This window comes from Ictidomys tridecemlineatus, chromosome 4 (genome assembly GCF_052094955.1).
Source record: "Ictidomys tridecemlineatus isolate mIctTri1 chromosome 4, mIctTri1.hap1, whole genome shotgun sequence".
NCBI classification, from domain to species: Eukaryota; Metazoa; Chordata; class Mammalia; order Rodentia; family Sciuridae; genus Ictidomys; species Ictidomys tridecemlineatus.
In genome coordinates, this window is record NC_135480.1 from 15,244,505 (window position 1) to 15,260,175 (window position 15,671).

The 15,671-nt window shown below is 39.2% G+C and overlaps 1 protein-coding gene across 1 annotated transcript in view; it reads right to left on the reverse strand.

Moving 5' to 3' along the window:
• Nucleotides 1–6,099: 6,099 nt before the first annotated feature.
• LOC101973650 (fatty acid desaturase 2-like protein FADS2B) overlaps nt 6,100–15,671 on the reverse strand; it is a 30,804-nt gene continuing 21,232 nt past the window's right edge. Inside the window, exons 6-12 of the mRNA XM_005331600.5 lie at nt 15,407–15,467; nt 13,032–13,108; nt 12,740–12,837; nt 11,705–11,801; nt 9,370–9,449; nt 7,955–8,080; nt 6,100–6,673 (exon numbers count right to left, since the gene is read on the reverse strand). Coding sequence (XP_005331657.3) covers nt 6,625–6,673; nt 7,955–8,080; nt 9,370–9,449; nt 11,705–11,801; nt 12,740–12,837; nt 13,032–13,108; nt 15,407–15,467 — 588 coding nt within the window. The 3' untranslated portion in view covers nt 6,100–6,624. The remainder of the gene's footprint in view (nt 6,674–7,954; nt 8,081–9,369; nt 9,450–11,704; nt 11,802–12,739; nt 12,838–13,031; nt 13,109–15,406; nt 15,468–15,671) is intronic.

Sequence of the window (15,671 nt, forward strand, 5' to 3'; positions counted from 1 at the left end):
TCTATGGATCCAAGGTCCACAAAATGCCCCTATTTATTCTTTTTCAGTTTATATTTGTATCAGTATCTTGTGGCTTCAAGATGGGTCTCTCTAGAGACCGATTCCAATCATGACACTTCCCGGCTCCAAGGCCTTTTCACTTGATTCTGATGATACCACCCACGGAGATCTCATGGGAGGTCCCTTCATGTTCTTCCATGTGGAACCATGGGTTCTTCTAAGCCAAGCACAGCCTAGCATTTTAGAATTTTTTCAATATGAGCTCAATTTTACTTTCTGGCTGATCTACCACTGCTCTAACTAACCATTAAAACACGGATGGAACACTGTAGGCTACACAATGGGCTGGGGCTGGGAATGTCAAGTAGCAGGTGCTTGTCACGACTCTCCTGTAGTTTTCAGTCTAGTGGGTGGGGCAGGCAGAGATCAATTACATCAGTCAGGAGCACAGGACACAGAAGCTTACAAAAGAGAGAATTCATCTGATTGGAATTCTTCTGGAATTCTTCCCAGAGAAAACTATGCAAGTAACAGAAAATCATTTTGAATGCTGTTGAGTAGCCAAGATGCATTGCTCTCATGAATATATGAAGTTTCAGTGATTGGAGGAATTGGCCTTGCACACCATCCTACAGTCACACAGGCCTCCCACTCTGGTTCCTAACTCAGGGACTTTGCACTTGTCTCTGATGCTTCTTTTCATCAGGATCTCATGACAGGCTCCTTCAATGTTTTCTTCAGATTTACCTTTTGCTGACTTCCTAAACTTCCCTGCTAGTCATCATTTTCATATCACCTTGTTTATTCATTGATATATAATAATCTTAGATTTTCTTCCATTTGTTTGTCAATAGACATCCTTCTCCAGTAGAGTAAAAGCTACTAGAGTTTTCTGCCTCTCTAGTTCATATCACCTGGTCCAATGCCTGACACAAGGTAGGTCCTCAAAAAACATTTCCAAATGAAAGAGAATGATGAATACAAAATGAAAGACATGGGGCTGGGGCTGTAGCTCAGTGGTAGAGCACTTCTCTTGCATGTGGGAGGCACTGGGTTTGATCCTTAGCACCACAAAAAAATAAATAAAATAAAGGCATTCTGTCCATCTACAACTACAAAAATATTAAAAATAAATAAATAAAATGAAAGACATGCATAAATAAAAAAGTACAAAAGGCATACATATGTGTGTTTGGGTGTGTGCATATGTATACATGTTCATAGAGAGATGAATAGTTAGATATGTTTGTTCTTGCAACTGATTTTTCAGAAAAGGTAACCACGTTATATTTCCTTGAGGTAAAGCAGCTACACAATTTCACAAAGTCTATTAAAGATGAGAAATGTACTTCATTATCTGTATAATTTGAGGTTTATTTTTAAAATCAAACCTCTAGAAATTTACTTTTAGTAGATAGCAAAATCTAATAGATTAATGGATAGCTTGAAAGATGGTGTTTTGGTCAGCTTTTTAATTTCTGTGACTTAAAGACCCAACGGGAACAATTTTAGAGTAGGAAAAGTTTATTTGGGGGCTCTCAGTTTCAGAAATCTCAGTCCTTAGACAGCTGGATCTGTTCCTTGAGGTTTGAGGTGAGACAGAACATCATGGTGGAAATGGTTTGGAGGAGGGAAGAAGCTCACATGATGATCAGGAAGCAAAGAGAGACATCTCTACTCCCCAAATAACAAATATATACCCCAAAGGCATGTCCCCAATGATCCACCTCTTCCAGCCACATCCTACCCACCTTCGGTTACCGCTCAGTTAATCCCCATCATAACCCAATCATAAGGCTCTAATAACCCAATCATTTCACTTCTGAATGTTCTTGCATTGTCTCATACATGAGCTTTTGGGGGAAACATCACATCCAAACCCTAAAGTTGAGTATGTAAGTAGATACCGGATGAAGCAACTTTACTAAAATATTGATTTTGGAATCAAGTGACAGCTAATGAATGTTCACTCTAAAATTCTTTCAAAATTTCCATCTGTTTGCAAATTTTTGTAAACAATGTTGGAAAAGAAAACACATATGGGTACATTCTTTCTCTCGGTAGCATTTAAGTTCAAGTTCCTATACTTTATGTTATTCTAGGATTGTCCCAGGAGCGTGGATGATTAGCAAGGAAATAGTCAAGGAAGTCCTTTGTTATATACTGATTAAGCAACAAATCATATAATTATATTTGGTAAGAATTCCTACAATAAGGCTCACATGGTTAACCAGAAGCTTAGGTAACTACTACCTAAACTTGGCTGCCTACTACCCCTCCAGCTTGGGAGCTGGCTGCTGATGCCAGATTATTTAGTGCATTCAGGAGTGGAAGGTGACTCATAGGTGTTACTTGTTGCAACAGGAGAAATTATTTGCTTTTTTGTGACTCATAAATCTCTCACCTAGGGAAAGAAGCCCTTGTCATTCTTGAAATGATGCAGTATATTTCCATCCTGTGGATCGATGTGACTCCATGATATTTTTTTTTAATTTTAGTGGGTCTGGAATAGGAAAAATCCTACTCATCATCATCACTATCATCATCATCATCATTATCATCATCATCATCATCAAAAGAATGGGTGTTCCCCACTAATTAAATCATTCTGCTTTACTTCATTTGGTTGTTCTATGATTTCATATAGGCCAGTAACATTATGCACTACACCTATTTTATATTTGTGGAGACTGAGATATGAAGTATGCAGGTGACCTGACCCAAGTTCATTGAAAGGTACAGAGATAATGAGTTGAAATTAGAACCTAGGTTTCTGACTTCTAATTCAATTTCCTTTACTTCGTGCCCAACTGAAAACATATGCAAATTATCCTTGCCTAATTATTATTACTTAATTTTGTCAAGAAGGAAGAAACTTTAGAGGAAACAGGGTATTGGGGAAAGTCATGCAAATACAATCTGGGGAATAGGAATTTTCCCTAGTTTGAATTCATGCTATACAATTGCACAATCTTAAATCCATTATCCATTCTGTCCTTCCATATTTAATACAGTGTCTGTCTCTTCTGAAAGATTAAATCTAAGTTTGAGTCTCTCCACATGAAATCGCCCCAAGCAGGGTACTCTTTAAGGATTAGTGAGTAGATGTTGGTCACTAAGGACGCTTTCTTATGTCTATTGCATGCTTCTCCTGTGTTCCTTTCTATTGCATGCTTCTCCTGTGTTCCTTTCCCCAGGCACCTGTTAAGGTGTAGAATCCTGGTGTGGAGGGTTCACTGCCATCATGCCCATTCCATCAGCTCCCGAGGAACTATAAGACATAATCCCCAAAATGCCAGTTGCTGATGTCTTGTAATGCCACTTGATTTCCCTTTACTTTGGATTTTCTGGCATGGGAATTAATGGGCATTGACTAGGGAGTCAGGTATTCCTAGGAATGAAACCCTCCTCCACCAGTTCCTACCTGTGAAATCTGGGAAAATTTTCAGCCTCCTTTAGGATTTTCATCCACATAGTGAAGTTAATTTTAGCACCTGTACCTTGAGGCTGTTATGAGGATTAGATGAAACCATGTTGATGAAGGGTGGAGCTAATATGTGGAAATGTTTCTCCTAAATTTTCCTCTAGTGCTTTCGTAGTTTCAGGTTTACATTGTCTTTGATCCATTTTGAGTTGAGTTTTTGTAGAGGGTGAGAGGTAGTGATCTAGATTCCATCTAGTACATGTGGTCATCCAGTTTTGTCACTGAAATTAACATCTTAAAGGAGTCATTAAGCATTTCCATCTTCATTGTAGCAGTATTCATAATAAGCAAGATGTGGAAACAAAGTTCATCAGTAGATGAATGGATAAAAATATACTATGTACAGAGAATAGTATTCAACCTCAGGAAAGTAGGAAATCCTGCAATATGTATAACATGAATTAACCTTGACGACATGATGCTGAATTAAATAAGAATATAGAATATATGTGTGTCTAATTAGAAGGAATTACATTAACATATTTTTGTAATCAGAAAAATCTTGCATTAAGAGAACACCAAAAGGTGTGTAGTTATGGAGTAAATTTTAATTTGCATAGTAGGTGACTAATCAATAAAAATCATCATTTTTTCTGAATTCACAATCTCTACTAATTTTTCTCTCTCATCTGTGATGACAGTCATGTGCACTTAGTGAAGTACTAACTGTATTTTTATTGCTCTTTCAATATGCCCAACAGAGGTTCAGAACTAAAGCTGGTTGCTTTCAAACTTCCCAGACCATGGAGCACTAAGGTAGAATTTAGGTGAATGTTTTCTCGGGCCATTTTATGTCTGCCTTTCTTACCATAAGCTTCTCTGTTCAATGGGATTAATGAAGCTCAATTAATCAGTCAGGATCCAGAGTCTCTAAATAACTTCTGAGAATTATATTTAAGCCCCAACTGAAACTCAATGGATGCTCATGGTTCTTGGAGTGAAGACAAACTCTAAGTGGCCCTATGCATCCTGTCAAACCTTGTAGAGCATTCTAGCCCTTGCTCCCTCTGCTTCCGTCCCATTGGCTTCTTTCAAGTCTTCTCATTCCCTTGGGTCACAGTCTGTTTCTGAGTCCAGTGTCTGAACCACTCTATCACCCCCACTACCTTCACTCCATCTTAGTTGGTCAAGCTGCCATTTACCTTCTTTCTTACCTACTGTCTTATTTTTCTTATTAATTATAAACACAACACAAACACTCGATGTTGTGTTTACAATTCTCTGGGTTCCCTTTCAAGCATTGCTTGCTCTGTGTTTGTGAATCCTTAGGACACTGTTTCGTTTGTATCTTTTTTAAACCATAGAAATCCAAAGGATCATAAGCGATCACGACTATTTTGTACCAACAAATTGGACAACCTATAAGAAATGGAAAACTTCCTAGGAATACGCCATCTACCAAGTGTGAATCAAGAAGAAATAGAAAATCTGAACAAACCAACAAAGAGTAAGGTGAAAAAAAACTGTAATCAACACTTCCAAAGAGAAGCCAAGGACTAGCTAACTGAGCACCTTTTTTTTTTAACTGATTTTTTTTTTGTTTTGTTTTTGAACTAATCTATCTATATCTCCCAGATTTTTCAAGAATTACATGGTGACTAACTCTGAGTACAAGAAAGTGGACTAATTTTGACACTGAGTGGAAAATTCCTCTGAGGCAATCAAGTTTTTCCTAGGAGAGGTCTGATTGCTGTTTCCAGGACCAGGAGAACAGGCAGTGCTTGAGAATCTCTGGGAACTGGACCAGGTAAGAGAGAGAAAGCCAGCCCTGGACCCCACCTCCTCCTGCAACCCTGAGTTCAGGCAAGAGAAATTATCCGCAGATCTGATAGGAAGAACCGTTAGGAAGAATCATGAGGTCACCAGAGTCTTTTATTCTTTTCATCCCCTGCCCAACTTCCCTATTTGATATTACGACCCTTTCAACGTTTGTTGCTCCCAGGTGACCATTTCTTATTTTCTTAGCTATGTATGTTCTTCATTCCCTAGGAGCTGTGCAGGATTTTTAAATGTTATTTTCACTAGAGATTTAATTAAGAAACAAACAACCCAAACCTTATTTACATGGTTTGGAGGGGTGAATGCTTACCAGTAGAATTTCAGACAACAGATAAACCAATAAGGCTGATTTTTTTTTCTTTTTGAGCTGGGGAAGGAAGCTTGTGTGATCAGACTTTCCCTCCCTGCAGCTAAGGTCATACCCTTGTGGATAGCTGAACAAAAGCACAGACTCCAGACACCGCTGGGAACTGAGCATGTCCACTCGTTTCTCTAGCACTGAAACTCTCAGGGAAAACTCTCTTAAGACACATTTAATTTGGTGCTAAACCAAAGTGCTTTGACATAGCTCTTTCTTTCATCTGGGTGACCCACTAAGAGAGCACAGTAGTTCTGCTCTGGTGATGAGGGAGGATGCAACCCCATTTTGCACTTAAGGGACAGTCTATTTTTTCAGCCAATTATAAGACACCTTTCAACAAAGAGCTGCTTGGTCAGTTGCTATTAGGCTGGAGGCTGAAAGTTCCTGTAAGAGATCCTATGGAAATTCTAATTTCTCCGTATGGAAACATGATGTATGTATACACATAGGTGGATGCAAGATTGAAAGTCTGAAGTGAATACTGAAAGATATTTTAATGTTGATTTTGATCAATTTTTAAAGAAAAAGGAGTTCACATACTTGAAAAGAAATAAGCAAAAATCTGTGCTTCAACAGACTTCTTAAATAAGTGGTTTCCTTCTAAGAGCGATTGCACCTTTTCCTAAAGTACTTCATCAGATGTCTCTCCTTTGGCCAGTTCATTTGTGAAACTTTTACCTATTCCTGTACTTATATCCCTTGACTGAGATGATCTGAGTAAGGTCTGTTGGTAGGACTAATTTCAAGATTCTAATTTAAAAAATAAAAAGAGTGAGCTCCCATTTCCCTTTTGCTCCGATGGCCAAAGTCATCTTGTTTCTTCTGCTTCCTGTTTGCAGAGAAGACCTTCAGGGAAGGGGTCAAGGTATATCCTTGGGATTCACGTTCCTGGCACACCCAGGTATCCCCATGGTGCTAGTTAGTTCCCAGATAAGCAGGGAAGAACTCTTGCACATTCACCAACCCACTTCAAAGACACAATCAAAAGAAGGGTTCTGCATCATTCATAGTAAGCATCCATCCAGAGGGCTGCAGATTTCTTCAAGGCCCTGTGTGGAAGGAAGGAAAAAAAAATCAGGAGGTAAGACTGTAATGAAAAGGAGCTTCTTTATGCAACATTGAGTTCCTCTGCGTGGTTCAGGGTAATGTCATTTGCAGCTATATCTGATAAATGTCATTCTCTGTTGACCAGGGAAGAGGTCAACAAACTACTGAATTATTTTTAGCAGGTGACTCCACTTTTCCTTTATGGGAAAGATTTGAATTTTGTTTTCATTTTATTCTGTGTTCCCATACACTTATATACCAATGTTTCTATCTATCCTGGTTTTTAGTGAGGAACATACTTTTCTAGACTCTGGGTCTATAGCAATGGAGAGGAGTGAGTACAGTCTACAGAGAGTTCCTGGTACAGCTTAGGAGACATGCATTAAATAATTTATCATACAATAAGTTTCTTGATCATGGTTGGGATAAAGATCGTCAATGAGGAGAATTAGGTGCTATAAAAGCACCTGGTGGCTTTAGTCTTGAAGATCTGTGAAGACCAACATGAGGAAAAGGAAATAGTGATGAGCCTTGGAGCATGAGTGGGGATTGTCAGGACCTTATGAAAGGAGGTGGTTATTTGAAAGAACATTCCAGGTGGAAATTAAAAGTGACAAAGGGACAAGATATCCAGAGGCAGGGAATTTGAGGGTCAGAGAGGGAAGAGGGAATTATGGAGAGTCTGAGCTGGGACAGTAGATAGGGGTCAGATGAGACCCAGTTTTTTAATGAGGAACAGGCCTGGCATTGTTGGCCTTCTTCAAAGTACTTCCCCCCACCACCCAATTTTAAAAGAAAAAGTTACTAAACACAGACCATTGACTGTTGATTTGCCCAGCATTGTAGGAAACTCTGTAAGGGGCTCAGGATTAGCATGGATGTTTAGTTCCTCTGGTTTCACTACTCAGAGCCTGTCACTCATCTGTTTTGCACACAGTGTCCCACTAGAGCTGGCAGGCATCTGAGCTGGCAGTAGTGGACCAGAAGATTTGAGAGTCCCTCCTACCACCCAAATTCAATAGCTTGCACAAAGCTCTAGGGAAGATGCAAAGACAAATGATATGAAGCCTTGGTTTCAAGAAGCCTGAAATAGAGTAGGATGGCGAGACATATTATTGCTGTAGTTTTTGTTCCCTGCAGACTCTGGTATTAGTGCTGGACTCACAGGTGCTCCTTAGTAAATGGATGTTGGGTGGATAGTGATTCATGAGCTAGTGAACAGTCTGGGGACTGGCCGTGAGGGGGAAATGAGAGGTCTGAGCCAAGAGAAGTGATGTTATTACCTGATGATATCTCCAAATGCCTTCAGCATGGGCTTATTCACATACTGCAATCCGTGCTTGGTGCACAGTGACCTCACCAGAGGTGCCACTTTGTGATAGTTATGGCGCGGCATTGTGGGGAACAGACTAGGGAAAGAGACAGGAGACATGAAGCTTAGGCGTGTAGAGAAAAACCAAAGGATTTTTCTTTCCTGTATTACCAAATACAATTCTATTAGCAATGTAGACCCAACCTTGACCTTGCTCAATACTTCTGGGAAGTTCAAGCACTCTTGCCAAGACGCTCTCATCTCTTAACACCTCTGTGAGCCAGAGCCATGTGGGTGGCAATGTTTGGGAAATGCTAACAGAAGGAATATTAGCTCCATCAAATATGGTTATTTGGGGGCTGTCTATCATTTTGAACTACCGAGGAGAGCTGAAGAACTCTCTCACCCCCTGTCTCTATGTCTGTCTCTCTCTATCCATCTAATTTCTACCCCATGAATAGGTGAGTATTCACTAAGGTCTAGTCATAGTACATGGGGAAGGGTTTTAAGACAGAAATAAGAAATTAGGAGATCTGGGTCTTATCCAAGGTTTTCACTCTTCAGTCGGTAACTTTCTTGGATTTTAACCTCCTCTTTGAGGAAACATGAACAATAACGCTTTCTTGTTTTGCTAAGATTTTTAAAGACTACTGTAAAAGAAAGGATGATAAGATCACATGAACAGGTATAAGATCTCTTTTCTTCTCTGCATCTGGCTTATATAAAGAAGACATGGAAAATGTCTTCCCTGACTATTCTGGGGAGATCAACCCTCCAGGTATTATTATCATTTTATCTTTCTTTAGTGTTTGTCCACCTAACTAACTCATTGGTAAAGTATTGCCATATACCATTTGGAAATCGCATAAGGGACTAGAATTCATTTGGCAATGAAATATTTTACCATGAAGTACAAATGAGGCAACAGATATGAAAGAGTTGGTTATTGTAACTTTGGTTCAACATAGATAGATATTTAAATTAAATTGTGATTACATTTCAATACAACTTGTTTACTCAAGTGGTATGATTTATTTTATTTTTTGGTTTTACCAGCAAACAAAATGTGTACACACACACACACACACACACACACACATAAACACACACACACACACAATCACCAATTTCTAAGAATGAATGTATGAGAAAACTAAATTACTGACACCTGAGATTCCATTCCATTTTCTCATAATTGTTATATCGTCTTCCTTCCTTTCTTCTCTCCTTCTGTTACCATTGAAGCTAACAGAAACTGGCAGCCTTCAGAAAATACTGGTTAATTTTTTCCTGCTGAGACTTTCAGTTGAAGGACTCTGAACTATATTTTGGGGTGTTATAAAAGTGAATACCATTGCATATTCATGAATTATTTCTATTACTCACTGGTGTTCGATTTGGAAGTTCAGATGTCCTGTGAACCAGTCATTGAAAAAAGACTGTTCAATATTACAGGTGGCCAAGACCTGTAAAGAAAAAGATTACATTAGATACAAATAAGTCCAAGTGTCCAATTAAGAAAATGTTTATTTATTCTGTCATTCAGTCAACCACCACAAAGTGCTATTGAATATACTGCATAAGAAAATATGAGGTCTATAAGAGACACATAGTCCCAAAATTCAAGGAGTTTACTATTTTAGATTAAGATTACGTACCCCATTTAAATCAAATGTATGATATGTCAAGATCATTGTAATGTTTTGAGCAACTAATAAAAAAATTTTAAAAAATACCTTAACTGCAAAAAAATGGCAATGAAATATTTTACCATGAAGTACAAATGAGGCAACAGATATGAAAGAGTAGATAGGACGTGAGCAGGCAATCACTATTGATCTTTAGATGAAGAAGGTTAAGGTGTTGTGAATAAGACTTTGGCAGATGGAGGTGGGACTGCAAGATTATGATGGAGATTGTTGGAGGTAGGTCACCATTTACACAGAGGGGACTTAAAACACTTCTAAATGAGGAATAAGGCATTCAAGGACCCTAACCCAGGCCTCTGCACAGAAGTGCTATGTAATATTAGCAGTTTTCTTCATAATCGCCTGTATTTTATTTTATGCATTAAAAAACATGATCCGGATAGAGAACTGATAGGTTTCTTCAGGATGCTGAGATTAGGAATCCATATAAATTCATTTTATTTGGTGCCTGTTTAAGGTTTAATTTTAGCTGGGATTGTTGACATTTTGAATGTTAATCTCTAGTTGCTTTGTGTTAAATGAAATGCGGGCTCAGAGGATCTCCAGGTAACCAAGACATTTTAATGGGGTCTGCAAGGTTGAAATTATTTCTATAATGCTTATAAGACATTAATTGTCTTTTTAAATTCTCATTCTTTCATAGTTATACTGTGGAATTTTCCATAGGCTACTAAATGTAGGATGACACTGTCATTCTGATGTTAACATGCATTAGTTTGGTTATTATTTTAAATTTAATAACAAATAAATACTTTAAAATTTCACACTTTTAACTTTAGATACACTAGACATCAATCTGTACACACAAAAACTCTTTTGTTTTGTGATTTACAACAACTTTTAAAAGTATGAAGTGTTTTTCTTATTTGTCTTCATTGTAACTCGGATGGAGGGCATTTCAAAGACCAGGAATCTAAAAACTTGGTGGGAAGGTTTTGGTGGGAAGGTTTTGCTAAATTCATGTCCTAGTTATAAACATGATATGGTAATATATTATTTTAATTAAATTTCTTAATATAGTTTTATGCCAGAATTATGATAAGGCAAATGTGGAAACTAAGTGGTTCACCATCATAGATATTTTCTGGTACATTGCAAGTGGGATACAGAAAAATATTAAGAAATCCCCTTCATAATAAAATTAAGGTTCCAAAGAACCAACAAGGAAAATGTTTATAACATATATTACAGACAATGTATTAATATCCCTACTCTATGAAGAATCATAGAAAACAGTAAGGAATATATAAATATCCAGATACAACAATAGTTTTGCACATGCCTATAATCTCAGCAACTCAGAAGGTTGAGGCAGGAGGATCACACATTAGAGGCCAGCCTCTATAATTTAGTGAGGCCCTAAGCAACGTAGGGAGACCCTGTCTCAATATAAAAATAGGAAAGGGGTGGGGATGTGGCTTAGTGATTAAGCACTCCTGGGTTCAATCCCCAGTATTAAAACAAACAAACACCACCACAAACGAAACACAATAGGTTAAGGGCATTGATAAACAATTTACTAAATGGAAATATGAAGATATAATAAGTATTTCAAATTCAGTCATCTAACTAATGATTAAATCAATAGACTACACACAAAACCAAAATACAAAACTCCCAAAGGTGCTCCTCAATTCTGTAATAGTAGCATGAAATATGTAAATGAATATGTAAATAAATGAACATGACTGTGTTCTAATGAAACTTTATTTATAAAACTAGGAGTAGGCTAGATATGGCTGCTGGGCTGTAATAGATAGACCTTGGGTTTGCATGAAAGACTCAATAATCAAACCACTTCTATCACTTATTAGTTGTGTGATCTAAGAGTTTATCATCTTATAAAATGATAATAATTATTATGCCTAGCTTGTATACTTATAAGCAAAGCATCTCACGATTCCCAGGGGCCCTAGAAAGCGTTTTAAGAAGGTGAGCTATTGTCTTTTGAGAAAATCAGATTCTAAGTGAGCCTGGCTGCAGGGATTCTTCCTCATAAACTCCATCATTACCTGAGTACTGAGCCAGTCGCGATTCTCCTCTGTGCTCATTTTCATTGGTATATGGCTCATCTGGGTAACATATGCAATCCAGGGACTTTCAAGAAACCTTTCGGGGAATAAAAGGAGGGTGTGATGACTCTTTAGGGTGTTTCAGTTGCAATCACTGGGCTTACGTAACCCTTGGTGCATCTAGCCAAGCATTGGGAGAAATGAAGGAGTCTAAAGTTCCCATGAAATGGTGGTCATTCATTTTCCTCTTCGAATACTCTATATCTAGAATTGACACTCAGCCAGTTAGCCCCTAGATCTACCCTGTCTCCTCATTTCTGGGAGCAGTGCAAAGATTTCTGTAGCTCTGGTGAAAGGATAAAAATACCGGGCTTTGTCATCAGAGCTGGGTTTGAGTTTTGTCTTGTCACTGACCTTGGCCCTTCCTTGTTCTATGACCTTAGGCAAGTTGATTTAATCTCTCCAAGCTTCACTTCCCTTAGCAGAAAAACAAAGATGATACCATCTACATTGTAGGACAGCACAAGGATTACATCAAGTAAGACAATACATGGAAAGACTTTGACAAAGGGTCTGACACACAGTAGCAGTTACTGTCCTTATAATTATTTAGGATTTAGAATAGTAATGCAACAGAATGAGGAAGGAATAAATTGGGGAGTTGAGGAGGGCTATGTAGGCAGAAGGATGATTAGAAGACATTTTTAGATTTGAGAAAATCTCTAGTCACAAAAGAACTTTAAAAAGTTCCTGACCTATCTTTATTTTGTCTGGGAATATGATGTCTAAATAGATAAACTGAAATGTTTTACTTGGGAATAAACTGGACCAAAAAAAAAATGGAGATTGGGAAAACTGTTCCTGCAAGGAGCTTGTCTCATTCAACTATTTAACTATTGCTTTTTCACATTTACTTAAAAACACCTCTGTTCCAGGGAACAGGGCAGGTAGGCACCATTTCTGCCAATCACAAGTAGCTGTGGGAAGAAAAGTCAGAGGATCATTTGGGTTATAGATATAAGAGAATATTCTTACTTGACCAAATAAATGAGCAACACAGTTCCAAAAATTCCATAGAAAGGGCCAAATGTGATGAAATGGCGGATATAAAAGCTGCTGACCCAGGCAATGTCCTGTAGAGAAAAGCACTTAAAGTTAGATGCACTAAACATAATTTCATTTCTTCATCGGGCTGAGTCCCTCTACCCATGTATTGGTCAAATCTTACGTCCCGTTATTTAAGAAAGCTACATCTGGTGAGCCCTGAGCATTTTCCATTCCTCTCTTCTACCTGGACTAGTTTTAGACACTGAGCCAAGTTACTCACCACCCAATACCTTCGAAGGTACATCACTTGCATGGATTGCAGATTGAAATACACAGGCATGAGGAGGGGGAGCCCAACTGAAAAACAACAATGAAAAGACGGCCAATAAATGAGCAGAATGTGACCCCCGTGCAAGTTGGCGTCCATCTCTTTACCATGCCAACCCCAGGACATTGGCCCTGAGAAAGAATACAAGGTGGAGATCCATGACCCCAGCCAGGGCATCACTATGCTTTCCAAGTCTACCAGGCTGAGCTAGGAATTTGGTCATCGGCTCCAGGTTCAAGTGCCCTCAAAGCAGCTTGGAAAGCATTGACGATTTGGATCATTTTTTGATGACAGCTTCTCGGAAAATCCGCTGTGAGCTTTGAAGGGTTTCCCATATCCTGGTAATTCTTTAGTTCCTCCAGATCCATGGGATTGAGTCCTGTCAAAATGTGTTGGTGTCGGGCAGAATAAGGAAGGAGCCCAGGACTGGGATGATCTCAATCCTCTCAAAGTTCCTATCTGACAAAGACAATGCTGCCAAAAGAATTTACTACTTTTTTTTTCCAGCCAAAACTTGACTATGGATCAGCTCTTGACCTCCCTTTTTCTTAGAGGAATTGGCTTTAGAAAAGTTACAATTATAAATCCTTTCTCTGTTCCTTTGAGATTTATTTTCTACAACCAGAGACCTGGGAGCCATTTCTTTGAAATGTTATCATCAAAAAGCATAGGGCCCCTGCGTCCTAGTCTTTGTGGGATGGCTGGAAACTAACATCAGTAAGAGCCAGTTAGCGGACACAGATGGTCTAGCCTAATCACATTGACCAACTCCCCCACTCCAACTCCATCTCTTAAAATCTTTCAGCTCTCCCTTACATGCCCAGACATTTAAAAAGCCTCTCTTCCACCTTCTGTTTCTGCAGAGTTGACCTCAGTTTATACTGAAGTTTCTCTCCCCTATTGCAGCAGCCTGAATAAAATTCATCTTTCAGCCTTTGGCAAATGTCCAGCTCTGCTTCTCTGTGACAGTTTGAGTACGACTCACTTGTACCCAAGATGCTAAGCTGGCATATGAAAGGAAGGAAATGGTAAAAAACATCTCTGGGTGGGGTCAGGGGTGGTTGGTGCGATGGACGCCATTCTCTCATTCCTCATAAACGTAAGGACATAATTGCAAAACTACCTAGAGAGGAGTTCAAGGCACATTTGTGAGAAAAGTTCCAAAAGTAAATTTTTACTGCACAACTTCACATTCAGTTGAGAAGGTCAGACGATGAGAGTAGGTTGAGACACTGAATTCCAGTTATGGAACTGACAGCAGTGATGGGTGGCCCCACGGTTCAAACAATTCACACAGCAGCCACCCTCCTTGGGCATGATGCCGATGGTTACTAGTGACCTGAACATGGACAAGTCAGATCACATGCAATAGGGTTTCTCAACCTCAGCACTGTTTGATTTGGGGCGGGCTAATTATTTGTTATGTGAGGCTGTCCTCTGCATCATAGAACATTATCAACATCCCAGTCCCTACCTACTGCCTGCCAGGACCATCCCTCACCTCCACTGGGATAAGGAAAGTGTCCCTAGAGATTTTCAGACATGCCCTGGGGAGAAAAAGCTGTCACTGTTTCACATCACTGATCTACAGGCAATGTTTGGTCCCTCCCTGATTTGGGTTTATTTCCAAAATGTACAATCACGTTGTGATGAGCAGATTTGGGGGCTCCTTGAAAACATCCTTTGTGAGCAAACATGAGTTTGATTTGGCTTGGAGCAAAGTCTTTGCTCATGATGTGCTTTTCGTAATTGGTCGGTTAAACGAGTTTGCTTTTAGGCCTTGCCAACATGCCCACATGCTGGTGTGTGTATCTCTGTGAGTGTGTGTGTGTGTGTGTGTGTGTGGCGTGCGCACGTGAACATCATGTATTCTACAGCTCCACGTAGACCATGGGGATAGAGAGCTTTCTCCCATACAGGAGCTCTGTTGGTGACTATTATCCCAAGTTCTACTTTTTCTGGCATCTCACTGTAAATGTTTGGATATTATTTCCCCACCTCTCTTTCATCCCTACACAAATCCCAGTATTCTTTTCTTTCAAGATGAGAGTCCTGCATGCATGTAGGACTCCTTGATTGGCATTCTGCCTCCCCAACCTGCCTCTTGAGGGATCTCCCTCCCTCCCTGCCCAATACCCAAGTGATCAGATGTCACTTAAAACTGCTTGTTTGCTTTTTGATTTTTCTTTTCAGAAATTCATGCCCATGCGTCTGAAATAAGAATTTTGCTCTTCTCAGGAACAATAAGAGGGGCTGGTCTCTGTCACAGGATTCTCATCCTGTCTTGTGGCTTGACAAGTGCTTACTGTAGGGAAGTGGAGACTCACCCCAGTAGAAGTACAGGTGCTGCTTTTCATAGTTGATGTACTTGATTTTCTTCTTGCCATACTGAATGGAGAGAGAATAAAACTAAAATAAGAGACAACATTTCTGGCTATCACACTCAAGGACACTTGTGTGCGTGCGTGTGTGTGTGTGTGTGTGTGTGTGTGTGTGTGTGTGTGAAATTTCTGTGGAAAGAGCCATAGTGTTCATTTTCTGTCAAACCTGAGAAGAACCAGAATTGGCATAGGAGTCAATATTGTGACATCT